The sequence below is a fragment of the Tamandua tetradactyla genome, chromosome 23 (genome assembly GCF_023851605.1).
Source record: "Tamandua tetradactyla isolate mTamTet1 chromosome 23, mTamTet1.pri, whole genome shotgun sequence".
NCBI classification, from domain to species: domain Eukaryota; kingdom Metazoa; phylum Chordata; class Mammalia; order Pilosa; family Myrmecophagidae; genus Tamandua; species Tamandua tetradactyla.
The window spans coordinates 53,796,473-53,811,440 of record NC_135349.1 but is presented as its reverse complement, the minus strand read 5'-3'; the positions used below and the strand labels follow the sequence as shown (position 1 = coordinate 53,811,440).

The window sequence follows — 14,968 nt, the reverse complement described above, 5'->3', positions numbered from 1 at the left end:
TCCGGCCACTCGTGAAGTCCAAGTTGCGCCTGCGCGGAATACAGGCCGGCCCACAGAGCTTGGTTTTGGGAGACCCGGATGCGGGCACCCGCCATTTTACACAGGAGAGTGGGGGCGAAGCGTGCTGTACGGGGAACCCAAGAGGAAAGGATGCGGGTTATTTAGGGTACAGTAATTCTTTATAGAGGAGGTGAGGAGGAAGTGAGAAGCAGGGTATAGAGAACCCAGCACAGTGTCAGACCCCCAGTAGGGGCTCAGGATGTGTCAGTTCCAAGTGCGTGCGAAAGGGACGCTGGGACTCGCAGTCCCCAGCCGCCGCCCCGCCCGCGCCTGCCGCTCTCGGCGCCCGTGAGCGCCCCCCTGCTGGTTGACTCTCTGCGCACGCGCACGCCGTTTGGCCCCGACCACGCGCCGTCCAGAGTTCGGATGGTTGCCGTAGAGACCGGCGAGCGCCCAGCCTGTGGTCTCTGGGGACGAGCGACGGCGGCGGCGACCCGGTGCTGCTGGGGACCAGAGCGCCATGTCTTTTCGTGATCTCCGCAGTAAGGCATCCCTCCCCGTGCCCTGCGGGTCCTCGAGGACCTCGGGGCTCCGGCCCGACGTGCCGGGTCCCTTGTCTGAGGCCCGATTCGGGCCCGGCGCTGCCGGGAGCCCCTGGGACCTGGGAAGCCTGGTCCCTCCAGGACCCCCTCGGGTCTGGGATGTCGGGTGGTCCCCAGCGCGGACGGCAGCTCGCTCCCCTGCCTCCGCACCTCAGGGACTGTGCCTAGCCCACCGCGGCGACCCCAGCCGAGCGCTGACCCAATAGAACTTTCTACGATAATGGAAAGTTCTGTATTTGCAGCTGACCACATGTGGCTACTGAACACTTGGAATGTGGCGAAGATGATTGAGCTGAATTTTAAATTTTTTATATGGTGTCAAAGTGAGCCTATTGGAAAATGCACAGACCGTATTTGAGCTGAGTTGACTTACAATTTCAAAGAAACAGACAACAGTGAAACCAAGGAGGGGGCTAGATAGCACTCATAATTGCAGTGAATTTATTTTGAATTTTTATGGTCTGTTAGGTGCTCTTCTACGTTTGTGCATCATTTCATTTAATCCTATTCAACAACTCTGTGTCCGGTGTCTCCTTCTCCACCCCCGTATTTAGAGAAGGAAACAGGCACAGAGAGGTCAAGTGGCAGGTGGGAAGAGGTTGCTCTAGAATTTGAGTTAGTTCATTTAACTCCAAATCCTGCATCCTTTCTTAAGGCGGTAGTGAGGAGAAGGGTTCTGGGTCAAGGGGGGGCAGGGATAGATGGAAGAAGGGAACAGAATATCACTGCTAGGAGGGTGGGGAGGTGAGGTATGGGGATAAGAGTTTTAGTTGCTACTACTTAGGGGGTCACCTGTTGTAACCTGGTACTTTACATTCAATAACTTATTTTAGTCCTCACTTTAATGTTGAGGTGGGTAGTATAATTCCTGAATAACATACTCAGAGGCACAAAGAGGTGAAGTAACTTATTTTACATCACACAGGTAGAACTGGGTGGAACCAAGCATCAAAACGTAGGACCATGTGACTCAAAACCTCTTCACTATCATTTTCTGCATCTGACGCAGTTCATCTAACTGGCACCGCCTGCATAGGCATAGCAAATGATTGCCAGTTTGGTGTTATCTGCGCGGCCTATTTTCTCTCCCAGTTGCTAGTGTCTGAAATTTCACCATTACAGATTGTTCCTTCCAGTTATGAATTGCTTTTTTTCTACAATGTAAACATCCAGGAACAGGCATCACATTTTGTAGATGCAGCGACTAGCACCTTAATGTGAAATACACCCTCTGGGGGTTGAAGGTACTTGGTGATTGTACCTGGGCAGATAGTTTTCCTCCATCGGTTTAGGGAGGGCCAGGAATTGTCTTGAGAAGATGTATACAAGAGAGGGCTTTCTGAAGCATTTTGATCTTAAATGAGTGCTGGGCAACTGAGCAATTTTTGGTAAGGTCCTTACTCAGTTCAGTCTCCATTTTGATATTGCAGAATTTACAGAACTTGATTGTTACTACTCTCAGTTCAACACTGAGCCAGTGAATACCTGTGTATTGAAAGGCTGCTTCTGCATTCCCCATCACCTTATTCATATTTCCCCGAAGCCATTGAGTCCCTTTAGGTATTTGCTCTTTCCTCTGCTATATACCGTCTCTTCCATTCACAGAAGTTATGTTGGGACATTTTGAACAACCTGATCAAGAAGAGTGAGGATTGGGTGGGCCGTGGTGGCTCAGCAGGCAAGAATGTTTGCCTGCCATGCCCAAGGACCTGGGTTCAATTCCCGATGCCTGCCCATGTAAAAAAAAAAAGAAGAGTGAGGATTGGGGGTGCGAGGGTAGTTCAGTGGTAGGATTCTCAACTGCCATGCAGGAGAGCGGGATTCGGTTCCTGGTCCATGCACTTCCCAAAAAACAAACAAAAATTCAACAAATGGTGCTGCAATAATGGGATATTCACGCGGAAAAATAATGAAATGTGACCCTGCAGTACGGCATACCAAAAAAAAAAAAGAATGAGGATAGACATTGCCATGTAACCAGGAAGCACACTGAATGTAGATCTTGGTGAATGTTGTACACTCGAAAAATATTTTTGTGTTTCTCTCAAAGCCCTGCTTTCCTGAGAGTAGTATAGCTTTTCTAGTCGTGATAGAGTTTAATGAGCTCAGTCTGTTGGCAATTACTAGTATTACTGTTCCTTCATCTGTTTTATAATAAATCTGAATATTTTTTTCTGGTTCAACCATTCTCTTTGTTAAAGATTTCTCGAACTATAAGGAAACTAATCTTTAAAATGTGTGTTAAGGTCCTATGTCCTCAGTAAAAAAAAAAAAAAAGACTACTCAAACATCAGCTCTTTACCCTACCTTTCTCTTTCCTCCACAGAAGAAACTACTGTTAACATTTTAAAATAATTTTCCTTCAAGATATTTTATAGGTGTTTTTTAGATTGGTAAAAAGAAAGATATCAGAGAAAAGTAAAATATCAAATAAATTCACAACTAATCCCTAAACCCCTTTTTAATGCACAACTTCTTTTCTGTTGAAGTTAAATGTTTTGCAGGTAGTAGATTAGGTATTTTAAATTGTATCTCTTTTTTTTCTTTCCCTCTTAGAGAGCTGATAGTCCCTAAAACTGCCAGATGGTTGGGGAATAAGAAGAAAAAGCAAAGAAAATTTGTTAATTAAAGAGCAGTTGCTGTTTGATGAGAAACTGATGAAATTGTATTTTATCTTGGACAGATTTTACAGAGATGATGAGAGCCTTAGGATACCCTCGACATATTTCTATGGAAAATTTCCGCACTCCAAATTTTGGACTTGTATCTGAAGTACTCCTCTGGCTTGTGAAAAGGTTAGAACTGGACTTTAGTAAGGTCTAAGAGTGAATACTAGATTTTGTTCTTTGGCCACCAAGAAACATGGCGCTGTTGTGAGGTAAAAGGAAGAGTTCAGAGAAATTTGAGTGGCAGGTTCCACTGTAACCTGTGAAAAATCAGCTGAGTTTAAAAAAGGCTGTGGGAGGGAGGACTTTACCAGCAGTGGTGAAAGGAGAACCCTTCCAGGCAGGAAGCAGACAGCGAGGTGCTGCTCCAGGCTCCTTATCCCTCACCTGAGAGCTGCAGGGACTGCCCTGTACACACTAATAAGTGTGCAGGTTTGGAAATAACTTCACCTTTGTGTGTGTGTGCGCACACGTGCGTGTATATATGTGTGTGTGTGAAAAATCTAACATAATTTCAGGGTCAGCAAACCTTTTCTGTAAAGGGCCAGATAGTAAATAGTTGAGACATTGTAGGGTAAAGTAGGTCTCTGACATGCATTCTTCTTAGCTTTTTGGTTTTGCTTTTTAATAACCATTTAAAAATGTAAACACCATTCCTAGCCTGCAGACTGTATAAAAACAAGCCAAAGGCTACAGTTTACTGACCCCTGGTGAATCATCGATGCACCATTTCTTCCATGGTGGATCATCAAAAAAAGTAACTTGAACAACTTTATGGCTTCTCAGAGCTAACTAAATTAACCCTGGAGTTTATCTCTGGGTCAAGGGCTTTCAGCCAGAGTAACACTTTTGATTATTTTGATGAAACTTGGAGGTCTAAGATATTGAATTTAGTAAGTTGAGCCCCAGCTTGGCTTTGATATCAGCTAGTCCTGGTTTTAGAAGGTATTTGCTCCCTTGGATGTTTGGCAAATATGTTTTTGTTCTATTGAAGTCTTCCTTAGCCTTAACTAAGGAAGTTAAGGAAGTTAACTTAGCTGGGGACTGTAAGAGCCTCATGTTGCAGACCTTCACTCTGTCCTTCTCTCTCTCCTTAGTGGACTTTCTACTTGATGAACTTGTATCCTCTTTTTGATAGATATGAACCTCAGACTGACATCCCTTCTGATGTCGAGACTGAACAGGACCGAGTTTTCTTCATTAAGGCAGTTGCCCAGTTCATGGTTAGTTCCTAATTATTTTGTGGCGTTATAAAATAAATGAGAAAGGCATGAGTCTAGTTAGGACTGCTTTCAAATTGGGTTTACTTTCTAGACCCATTTCTTTAACAGCTTTCTGTGGAGCCATTTCACCAGCAAAGATTTTTTGTTTCTGCTTTTTAAAAAAATTAATTAAGAATTGTGTTAGTTTATTTATTGTTGATAGGTAATATATTTCATGGTTCAAAGTTTTAAAAGCTTGGAAAAATAACAGAGTGACATGCCTTTTCTACCCTGCCTACTTTTGGGCCAGTTAACACATAGTTAATGTTTTTCAGTGTTTTGTATGTGTATATGAACACATAAGAACATATATTCTATTTTTCCTGCTTTTTACAAAAATCCTAACAGTAGATCTTGGAAAACTTTCCATGTCAACACATAGAGAATTGCCTTATCCTCTTATGTCTGAGCAGTGTTAACTTGCAGGGATGTTCCATAGTTTATTGTATATTGCTAAGTATCCTGGTGTTTCCAACTTTTGTTCTTTGAAGCAATGCTGTGTGCATACCATTTTATTCGTGTGTGAGTATATCCCTAGGATACATTCTTAGGATTGGAATTGTTGGGTCAGAGTAGTGCATGTGTTATTTTGATGGGAATTACTAAATTGCTGTCCATCAAGGCTGTATGGATTTACACTCCCACTTGGAATGTAAGAGGCACTTGGAATGTTCAACTCTAATATTATCAGGTTATTTCCCAATTGTTGGCAAAGATGTTTTCAAATTACCTACATGGGATCTGGTCTAGGTGTTGTAGAAAAAGGGCCTTAAACTGTTTTCTTTTGTGTGTGGGGGTGTCTGAAAATAGGCAACCAAAGCACATATAAAACTCAATACTAAGAAGCTTTATCAAGCAGATGGGTATGCCGTTAAAGAACTATTGAAAATCACATCAGTCCTTTATAACGCTATGAAGACCAAAGGGATGGAGGGCTCCAAAATAGGAGATGAAGATATCAGCAAATTCAAGTTTGATCTTGGCTCAAAGGTAAGGAAAACAAAAGGCTTGCTGTGAGAGAATGGACTGTTAATTTTGGGATGGAAATGTTTCTGTACTGGAATGTGTCTGATATGGTACCATTTATTTCCTACTCCTTGACTGAGAGAAATGTGTCAGTTTTGTGCTCATCAGCATTTGGGTAAAAGCAAAAGTCACAATACATTAATTCAGCTATTTTTGGGAAGCCTACTGTTTGCCAGACGCTATCCCAAGTACTAGGATGCATGCACGAACAAAAAGGAAATCCATGTTTGTGTTGCTTAGCTGAGGGAGTCAGACAGTAAATAAAGAAGGAAAAGGTGTGGGAGGTCTCATATGATGAATGACATGGAGAATAGTAAAGCAGAGAGAGGGAGCAGAGAGGGCTGTGGGAGGTATTTTTAGTAGGGTGATCAGGAAGCCCTCATGGTGGACATGACATATTCAGCAGGACTCTGAAGGAGGGAAGGTACAACCCTTGTTAGTGAAGGGGGAAGAGCACCATGATGAGCATGAGCTTTGTGTATTTAAGGAAAAGCAGGGAGTCCAAGTGATAGGGATAACAAAGTGTGAGATCAGAGGAGGGGAAGGAGAGGTGGTGACAGACCCTGGTGTGCCTCATAAGCCGCTATAAAGACTTTGGTTTACTCTGGGATGGAAACCCATTGTGTTTTTTTGTTTTGTTTTGTTTTTTGCTTTGTTTTGTTTTTTACTTTGCATTTCATATTAAAAGGCTCACTCCCTCTGAGTGCTGTGTCCAGGTGACAGGAGGAGGCAGGTATGGCAGCAGGGGCACCAGGTAGAAGGCAAGATGATGCTGCTGACTTTGACCAGAGTAGCAGTGGGAGAGGTAGAAAGAGAGGCCGCAGTTTGAAATACATTTTAAAGACCTTATGGGATTGGATTGAGTTATGAGAAAAAGAGGATACAAAGGTGGTTCTAAAGCTATGCTGTCCTACAGAACTTTCTGTGATGATGAATGTGTTCTAGATCTGTGCTGTATGCTGTGGTCGCCTTCAGCCACATATGGCTAGTGTGCCAAGGGTTGAGTTTTAAGTTTTATTTAACTTTAATTAATTTAAAATTTAAAGTAGCTGTTGGTGGCTTGTGGCTACTGTATTGGTTGTCACAGCTCTAATATTTTTGGCTTGAGTACCTGGAAGAATGAAGTTACTGTTTTTTGAAGTGGAGAAGATTTAGAAGGAAGAGTTTGGCGGAGAAGGTTAGAGTTAAGTTTTTGTTAAAATTGCAACACCAATTGGATTTGCTAGTGGAGTGGTTGAGTAGGTATTGGAGGTTTGAGTCTGGACTCAGGAGAGAGCTCCAGGCTGGGAGCCATCATCCCATCGATGGTATTAAAGTCAAGAGATTAGGAGGTGTGGGAGTGGAACAGCAGAGAGGCTCAGGGACAGACTCTGGTCTATTCCAGGGTTGAGGAATGGAAAGCTATCAGTAATGTTGTAGAGGGAGCTGGATCCTGAAGGGCGGATGAGGAGAAGCTGGAGCCCAGGAGGAGCTTTATCCTGGATAACTAGGGAAATGGAAAGAAAGTCATTAGCTGTGAGTGAAGAGGGGCATTATTGCTGGTAATTTGAAAAGAAAGGAAGCAAACAAGGTGGGAATTAGTGAACTTCCGGAGAAGATGGCGGCTTAGTAAGACGCGCGGGTCTTAGATCCTCCTCCAGAAAAGCAACTAAAGAAACAGAAACAATACGAAACAGCTCCCGGAGTCACGACAGAGACCAAAATAGACAGCGTACCCCATTCTGGAACGGCTGAACGGGTAGGGAGAATCCACTGCTGTGAGATACCCGAGGGGTACACGTTTTCCCGGCTGGGGTGGCTGGCGTCTGGGGTCCCCTCCACGCACGTGGCTCCCCGGTCTGACTGGGAACATTGGATAGCGGGGCCCTCCCGTCACGCTTGGCGTCTCGGGCCAGCTGGGCAATTTGGACCAGCACTCCCCCAAGCCACGGCCAGCGACCCCCGCCTCCACGCGCGGTTTCCCGGGCCGACTGCCCCGCAGACAAACGACCGCCACGAGCGCCACCTACTGGGCAGGAAAAGAAAAACAGAGCCCAGAGATTCCACAGAAAAACCTTTCAACCAGCTGGGTCCCACACCCAGGGAGATCTGATCAAATGCCCAGACACCAGCAGAAAATAATGGATGACGCTCGGAAAATTGAAGATATGGCCCAATCAAAGGAACAAACCAATAGTTCAAATGAGATACAGGAGCTGAGACAACTAATGCTGAATATACGAACAGAAATGGAAAAACTCTTCAAAAACCAAATCAATAAATTGAGGGAGGACATGAAGAAGATATGGGCTGAACAAAAAGAAGAAATAGAAAATCTGAAAAAACAAATCACAGAACTTGTGGGAGTGAAGGACAAAGAAGAAAAAATGGAAAAAACAATGGATACCTACAATGGTAGATCTAAAGAGACAGAAGCTACAATTAGTGAACTGGAGGATGGAACAACTGAATTCCAAAAAGAAACAGAAACTATAGGGAAAAGAATGGAAAAACTTGAGCAGGGAATCAGGGAACTGAATGACAATATGAAGCGCACAAATATACGTGTTGTGGGTGTCCCAGAAGGAGAAGAGAAGGGAAAAGGAGGAGAAAAACTAATGGAAGAAATTATCACTGAAAATTTCCCAACTCTTATGAAAGACCTAAATATACAGATCCAAGAAGTGCAGCGCACCCCAAAGAGAATAGACCCAAATAGGCGTTCTCCAAGACATTTACTAGTTAGAATGTCAGAGGTCAAAGAGAAAGAGAGGATCTTGAAAGCAGCAAGAGAAAAACAATCTGTCACATACAAGGGAAACCCAATAAGACTATGTGTAGATTTCTCAGCAGAAACCATGGAAGCTAGAAGACAGTGGGATGATATATTTAAATCACTAAAAGAGAAAAACTGCCAACCAAGACTCCTATATCCAGCAAAATTGTCCTTCAAAAATGAAGGAGAAATTAAAACATTTATAGACAAAAAGTCACTGAGAGAATTTGTGACCAAGAGACCAGCTCTGCAAGAAATACTAAAGGGAGCACTAGAGTCAGATACGAAAAGACAGAAGAGAGAGGTATAGAGTAAAGTGTAGAAAGAAGGAAAATCAGATATGATATATATAATACAAAAGCCAAAATGGTAGAGGAAAATATTATCCAAACAGTAATAACACTAAAAGTTAATGGACTGAATTTCCCAATCAAAAGACATAGAATGGCAGAATGGATTACGACCCAGCAATACCACTGCTAGGTATCTACTCAAAGGACTTAAGGGCAAAGACACAGACGGACATTTGCACACCAGTGTTTATAGCAGCATTATCTACAACTTCAAAGAGATGGAAATAGCCAAAATGCCCATCAACAGACGAGTGGCTAAACAAACTGTGGCGTATACCTACGATGGAATATTATGCAGCTTTAAGACAGACTAAACTTATGAAGCATGTAATAACATAGATGGACCTAGAGAACATTATGCTGAGTGAGTCTAGCCAAAAACTAAAGGACAAATACTGTATGGTCCCACTGATGTGAACCGACATTCGAGAATCAGCTTGGAATATATCATTGGTAACAGAGACCAGCAGGAGTTAGAAACAGGGTAAGATAATGGGTAATTGGAGCTGAAGGGATACAGACTGTGCAACAGGACTAGATACAAAAACTCAAAAATGGACAGCACAATAATACCTAAGTGTAATGTAACTAGGTTGGAACACTGAATGAAGCTGCACCTGAAATATGGTTTTTTGTTTGTTTGTGTGTTTGTATCTTTTGTTTTTGTTTTTTTCTTTTTCCTTTATATATATATATATATTATTAGTATTATTATTTTAATTCTCTTCTCTATATTAACATTCTATATCTTTTTCTGCTGTTTTGCTAGTTCTTTTCCTAAATCGATGCAAATGTACTAAGAAATGATGATCATACATCTATGTGATGATACTAAGAATTACTGAGTGCATGTGTAGAATGGAATGATTTCTAAATGTTGTGTTAATTTCTTTTCTTTTTTTGATTAATAAAAAAATTAAAAAAAAAAAAAAAAGGTGGGAATTAGTGATACTGTAAAATCACAGCTTTCAATAGCTGGGTCAGCCCTATCTAGTACTAAACAGAGAAACAAATCTCTTTGGTGAGAAGGTGAGTTTTATTACAGGTGCACATGTAAGGAACTGGAGGAAATTTTTCCAAGACCAGTTTGAAATGAGAAAGGGGACAAAGAAATGGCAAGAGTCTAGAGGAAAACAGAAAATAAGAAAGAAACGAAAAACTAACTAATAGAGTAATAGTCACAGGATTCCTTAAAATTCCTCAAAATTGAGTATGGTCTATGTTTTATTCTTGTTTAGTCAGCATATCCTGTTATAGGTCCACCTCTCTTTGCTGACCATCTGGGCTCAGATCTTTTGTCCTTCAAGTCAAAAGGTGGTGATTAGTCCATATGGTGTTTCTGGTGCCGTCCCATCCTGCTTTAGGACGTTACGTCATTCCTGCAAGTAAAGCTGAGGAGGTCTGGTTAATGTCACTGGGAACAAAGAGTAAACTTTTGAAATTAGGTCAACAGCAGACCATTCTAGCAAGAGATGTGAATCGAGTTTGCTTGAATGAAGAGATTATAACAAAAATTTTCTAGCTACCAAAGGCTAAAGTGAGCATTTTCCATCTAAGGGATTATATTGAGCATTTTTGCAACTATCATTAGTGTTTAGGAGATAGGGAGGGTGAGTGGAGCAGAAAGGTGTTTTTTTGGGCTCTTTCAGAGAACCTAACACATTCAAGGAAGAGGAGGTGTTGTGTAAATCCTAAGAAGGGAAGCCTGTGTGAAATGCTAGGGTGTAAATCAATATCACTGTTGTCCTCCTCCTGGAAACTCTGCAAACTCGTGTGAGCCATGCAGCAGCCCATGCAATAAAGTCTGATGGCAGAGAAAGAGGGTCAGTGCTAAGGAAGCACTGACTTCCTAGCACAGAGGGTGCTAGGATTCTGCCATAGGAGATGTGTCCTCCAGCGGCCCCCTTGCCGCTGTCAGAGGGCCTTGAAATGCCCAGTCCAGTATAGTGCTTGGTGTCAAATTAAACTTCACGTGACATTTGGCTTTTTTGGAGACCCAGGTGTTGTGGGATGGGTCATATTTGTACTAACTTGGTTCCAGGAATACTTTTCTGAGGGGTATGAATGTGTGTCTTGTGAATAACATGGTATGCTGTCAGTTCTCCCAAGGAAAGGTAGGAACTGATACTCACAGACTGGTTGTTTTAGTATTTCTTATTTCAGAATCACTATTAGAAATCTGTGGCTGAGATTTCTGTTTTTGATGCTTTTCTTCCAGATTGCAGATCTGAAAGCAGCCAGGCAGCTTGCCTCTGAAATCACCTCCAAAGGAGCATCTCTCTATGACTTGCTGGGCAAGGAGGTGGAGTTGAGGGTGAGCAGCCTTCAAATAGAATCATTATTTCCTTAGCTAAGCACATTTTCTCTCCAAAGTCTCCTTTTTCAGTTCTACTGATTCTGTTGAGTACTACCTGATTAAACAAGGCGACGTAGGGAAGAGTGATACAGCTGCTGTGACAGCTTCTAGTGGGCACTGGTCTTTTTTTAATACCTTCAGCTTCTTGTTCGGGAATGGCTAATATGTGGCATAGTACTGAAATTTACCTTTTGTGTCCATTTTTGGTCATCATACTTTTTCCTATTGAGCTCAGCCTGAGCGTTTTTCTCAACAGTAGAGGTTCCCAAACCCTGGTGCACGTTGGAATCTACTGGGGATGTTTAAAACAATTTTGATGCCCAGCTCCCATTCTGATTTAATAGGTACAGAATATGGCCTGGACATTGGGAGTTTTAAAAGCCTCCCAGGTGATTCAAATGTAAAGAAATTTGGGAACCACTGCTCCAGGCAGGCAGTACTAATCAGTTGAAATTGACATTATAATTGAAATTAATTTGCCATCCTTGTTCTAGCCAATGCCAGTCGAAAAGTCTGCTCCATCCACTGCATTTAAGGATTTGCTTAAGAGTGGTTCCTAAACTCTGCTGATCATTAGAATCACCTGGCTATCCTTTAAAAATCCCAATGTCCAGGTCATACCCCATGCCACTGAATCAGAAAGTCTGGGAGTGACAGGTAGGCATCACTTTAGTGATTTAAAAAGAAGTGAAGACTTGTTTATGATCAGGGGAGGAGTTACGACATTTGAAGCACACAAAATCACGTGTAATGTTTTTCAGTTAAGTGCAGCAGTCCCCCTCAGTTGTGTCAGTCCATGACTGTGCCTTAACTCTTACTGCCTTCCTTCTGTCCACCATTGCTGCTACCACGTGTATTTCCTTTCTGCCAGGTCACTGTTTGGTTTGTTAATGCTGCTGGAATACAATATACCAGAAAAGGATTGGCTTTTACAAAGGGGATTTATTAGATTACAAATTTACAATTCTAAGGCCATGAAAATGTCCAAATTAAGGCCTCAACAAGAGGATACTTTTATTCAAGAAAGGCTGGTTACTTCTGGGGTTTCTCTGTCACGTGGGAAGACACATAGAAACGTCTTCTGGCCCTCCAGGCTTCTGGGTTCAAACTGCTCTTTCAGCTTCTGGTGTCTCCTTCTGCTGTATCTCCAAGCATTTGTGTCTAGGCGTTTGCTCTCTGTTTCTCTGACTCAGCTCCAACTCTTTATGCTTTCTGCCTTTTATTCCCTTCATACAGGGCATCAGTAAAAGGATTAAAATCCACCTTGAATGAGCAGGGTCACGTCTCTGTCTAATCAAAAGGTCCTACCCACAACTGGATGGGTTGTATCTCCATGGAAACAACCTAAACAACTTCCCACCCAAATAGTAGGTCTGCCACAAAAGATTGGATTAGGATTTTGAAAATGTGGCTTTTCTGGGGTATGTAACAGTTTCAAACCTACATAGTCACCATCCCTGCTATTGATACATTGGCCTGGTGGTGGCCGCCTGGTAAAGTTTGGCGGTCAGAACAAAGCTGCCACTGATGTCTGATGTGGATGGCTGGTGAGGCCACTCCAGACTTCTGGTGTTTTCCATGTTTATTGTGCATTAGGGCTCACGTGTCTGGGTCTTAGTTCCTAACTGACCTGAGAAGGAGTGGCTTCCTTGCTGATTGTCCAGTGTAGCTGTGGCATAATCATGAGACTTCATGAAATTCCACTGGAGGTCTTTGTCACAGCATCCTGTAATGAGTGAATGAAATAATCAGTGGTTCTCAAGGATGCCATGGGACCCCAAATATAATACTTCTCAAATTCTGTATACAGTTATGGTCTGGGGAAGCTCCCCTAGTCAGTACTTGTTCATATATTCCACAAACGGTCATTGAGTTCCAGTGCCAGCTACAGACATTGAGTATGTGCATGTCCTTGGGTGATCTCTGCCCTCAGCTAGTATACCATCAGTAGGGAACCGAGCACGAGGTAGAGCTTGATAAAGCACCTCAAGAGCATCATAACTGCCCCACATTAACGTCACATCTCAGACGTTTCCCATACTGCTATGACAGGCACATATGCCTCCCTGGATTGCTTGATGGCTAACACGAGGGGTGGGATCAAAGTGGCAACATGCGTCTGTTGAAATTGTCAGTGATGGGAACTTAGAGGGACTGATTCATAAGAAAGAGGTAGAGGCTGGCAGGGGCTTCAGACAACAAGTTGAACTGTGCTTTGCATCGTTTGAGCATCACCTGAGCAGAATGAGGTAAAGAAGTAAATTTGGTAGAAACAATAACATAATTTCTGTTTTACATAATAGTATCAGGTGTACAGTTTCAGTTTTACATAATGGCATCAGGGGCACATGGACCCTCTAGTTCAAAAGGAGGTCCTTGAGCTCCGGCCAGAGGTCAAGCATGTGTTGTAATTATGAAAGGTGTTTTGCATCAGAGATCTACACTGGAGTGGAAATCTTGCAAACCTGACTGTAAACCATATTCAGGTCTGGAAATACTGGTTTTGAGAACTCCTTTTATAGAAATATTCATCAAGTATTTATTGTTTTCCATAGGAACTGAGAACAGAAGCAATCGCCAGACCTCTGGAAATAAATGAGACTGAAAAAGTGATGAGAATTGCAATAAAAGATGTTATGGTAAGATTACTTTTTGTTTTTATTTAATGATGTAAGCCTGGGACTAAAAAAATATTTATTTCCTGCCTGGACATGATAGAATAAGCTAGACCTAGTAACAAAGAAGGGATACATATTAATGGGGAAATGAAAAGTTTAGGATACTCTCGAATACCTAGATTACTTACTATTAATTTCCCCTCATTGTAAATATGAACAATTTCTCGAGTTATTAAAAATTATTTAGTTGTAATATTTAATAATATTCAATAATTTTAGTCATTACTATTCTCTTTTATGGCCTCTTTGTAATTTATTTGATCAGTTTATCACAGCTGGGCATTTGAATGGCTTCTAGTTTTTCTTAATTCTAAACAGCAGTATAATAAATAGAACAATCACCATGCTTTACTACTTGCCCACAATGAATTATTATTTGCTCATCTCATCTAACATGTTCAGTTGGAAGGTAGATAGTGAGGGAATTTTGACTTGTATTGCTTGGGTTGAATTCCACTGTGTGATCTTAGGCAAGTTGCTTAACCTCTCTGTGCCTTACTTTTCTCATCTGTAAAATAGGGAGAATGGCAGTACTAATCACCAAGGGTTCTTATGAGTTTTAATTATGACTTTGTGTATGAAGCCTAGTCTCTGGCACAGATTCAATCATTACTGGTGATCCCCAATATTCAGTGAACTCAGGGAGAGAGAGCCTTATATAAACAAGAATTTGCTTTGAGTTGTTCAAAGTTCTAAGAATGATTGATTTTTTTTTATTAATTTTTAAATTTTTTAAAATATCAAAAAACACCAAACGCAAACTTTTGTAACTTTTGATCATTCCGTTCTACATATACAATCAGTAATTCACAATATCATCACATAGTTGCATATTCATCATCATGATCATTTCTGAGAACATTTGCATCAATTCAGAAAAAGAAATAAAAAGAAAACAGAAAAAAATTCATATATACCATAGCCCTTACCCCTCCCTTTCATTGATCACTAGTATTTCAATCTAAATTTATTTTAACATTTGTTCCCGCTATTGTTCATCTTTATGCCATATGTTTTACTCATTCTGTTGATAAGGTAGATAAAAGGAGTACCAGACACAAGATTTTTACAATCACACAGTCACATTGTGAATGCTATATCATTATACAATCATCTTCAAGAAACATGGCTACTGGAACACAGCTCTACATTTTCAGACAGTTCCCTCCAGCCTCTCCACTACATCTTGACTAACAAGGTGATATCTATTTAATGCATAGGAATAACCTCCAGGATAACCTCTCGACTCTGTTTGGAATCTCTCAGCCAT

At 41.6% G+C, this 14,968-nt stretch overlaps 1 protein-coding gene across 7 annotated transcripts in view; it reads left to right on the top strand.

Moving 5' to 3' along the window:
• The first annotated feature begins 20 nt into the window (after positions 1 to 20).
• Positions 21 to 14,968, top strand: part of CLUAP1 (clusterin associated protein 1) — a 46,838-nt gene continuing 31,890 nt past the window's right edge. For 2 of the 7 annotated variants that reach the window (XM_077141989.1, XM_077141988.1), the window contains exons 1-6: positions 380 to 542; positions 3,286 to 3,397; positions 4,407 to 4,491; positions 5,341 to 5,520; positions 10,883 to 10,978; positions 13,576 to 13,659. In XM_077141989.1, coding sequence (XP_076998104.1) covers positions 521 to 542; positions 3,286 to 3,397; positions 4,407 to 4,491; positions 5,341 to 5,520; positions 10,883 to 10,978; positions 13,576 to 13,659 — 579 coding nt within the window. In that variant the 5' untranslated portion in view covers positions 380 to 520. Of the gene's footprint in view, positions 191 to 379; positions 543 to 3,285; positions 3,398 to 4,406; positions 4,492 to 5,340; positions 5,521 to 10,882; positions 10,979 to 13,575; positions 13,660 to 14,968 lie in introns of those variants that run through there. The other 5 variants (XM_077141992.1, XM_077141987.1, XM_077141991.1 and 2 more) reach the window with 4 other exon arrangements.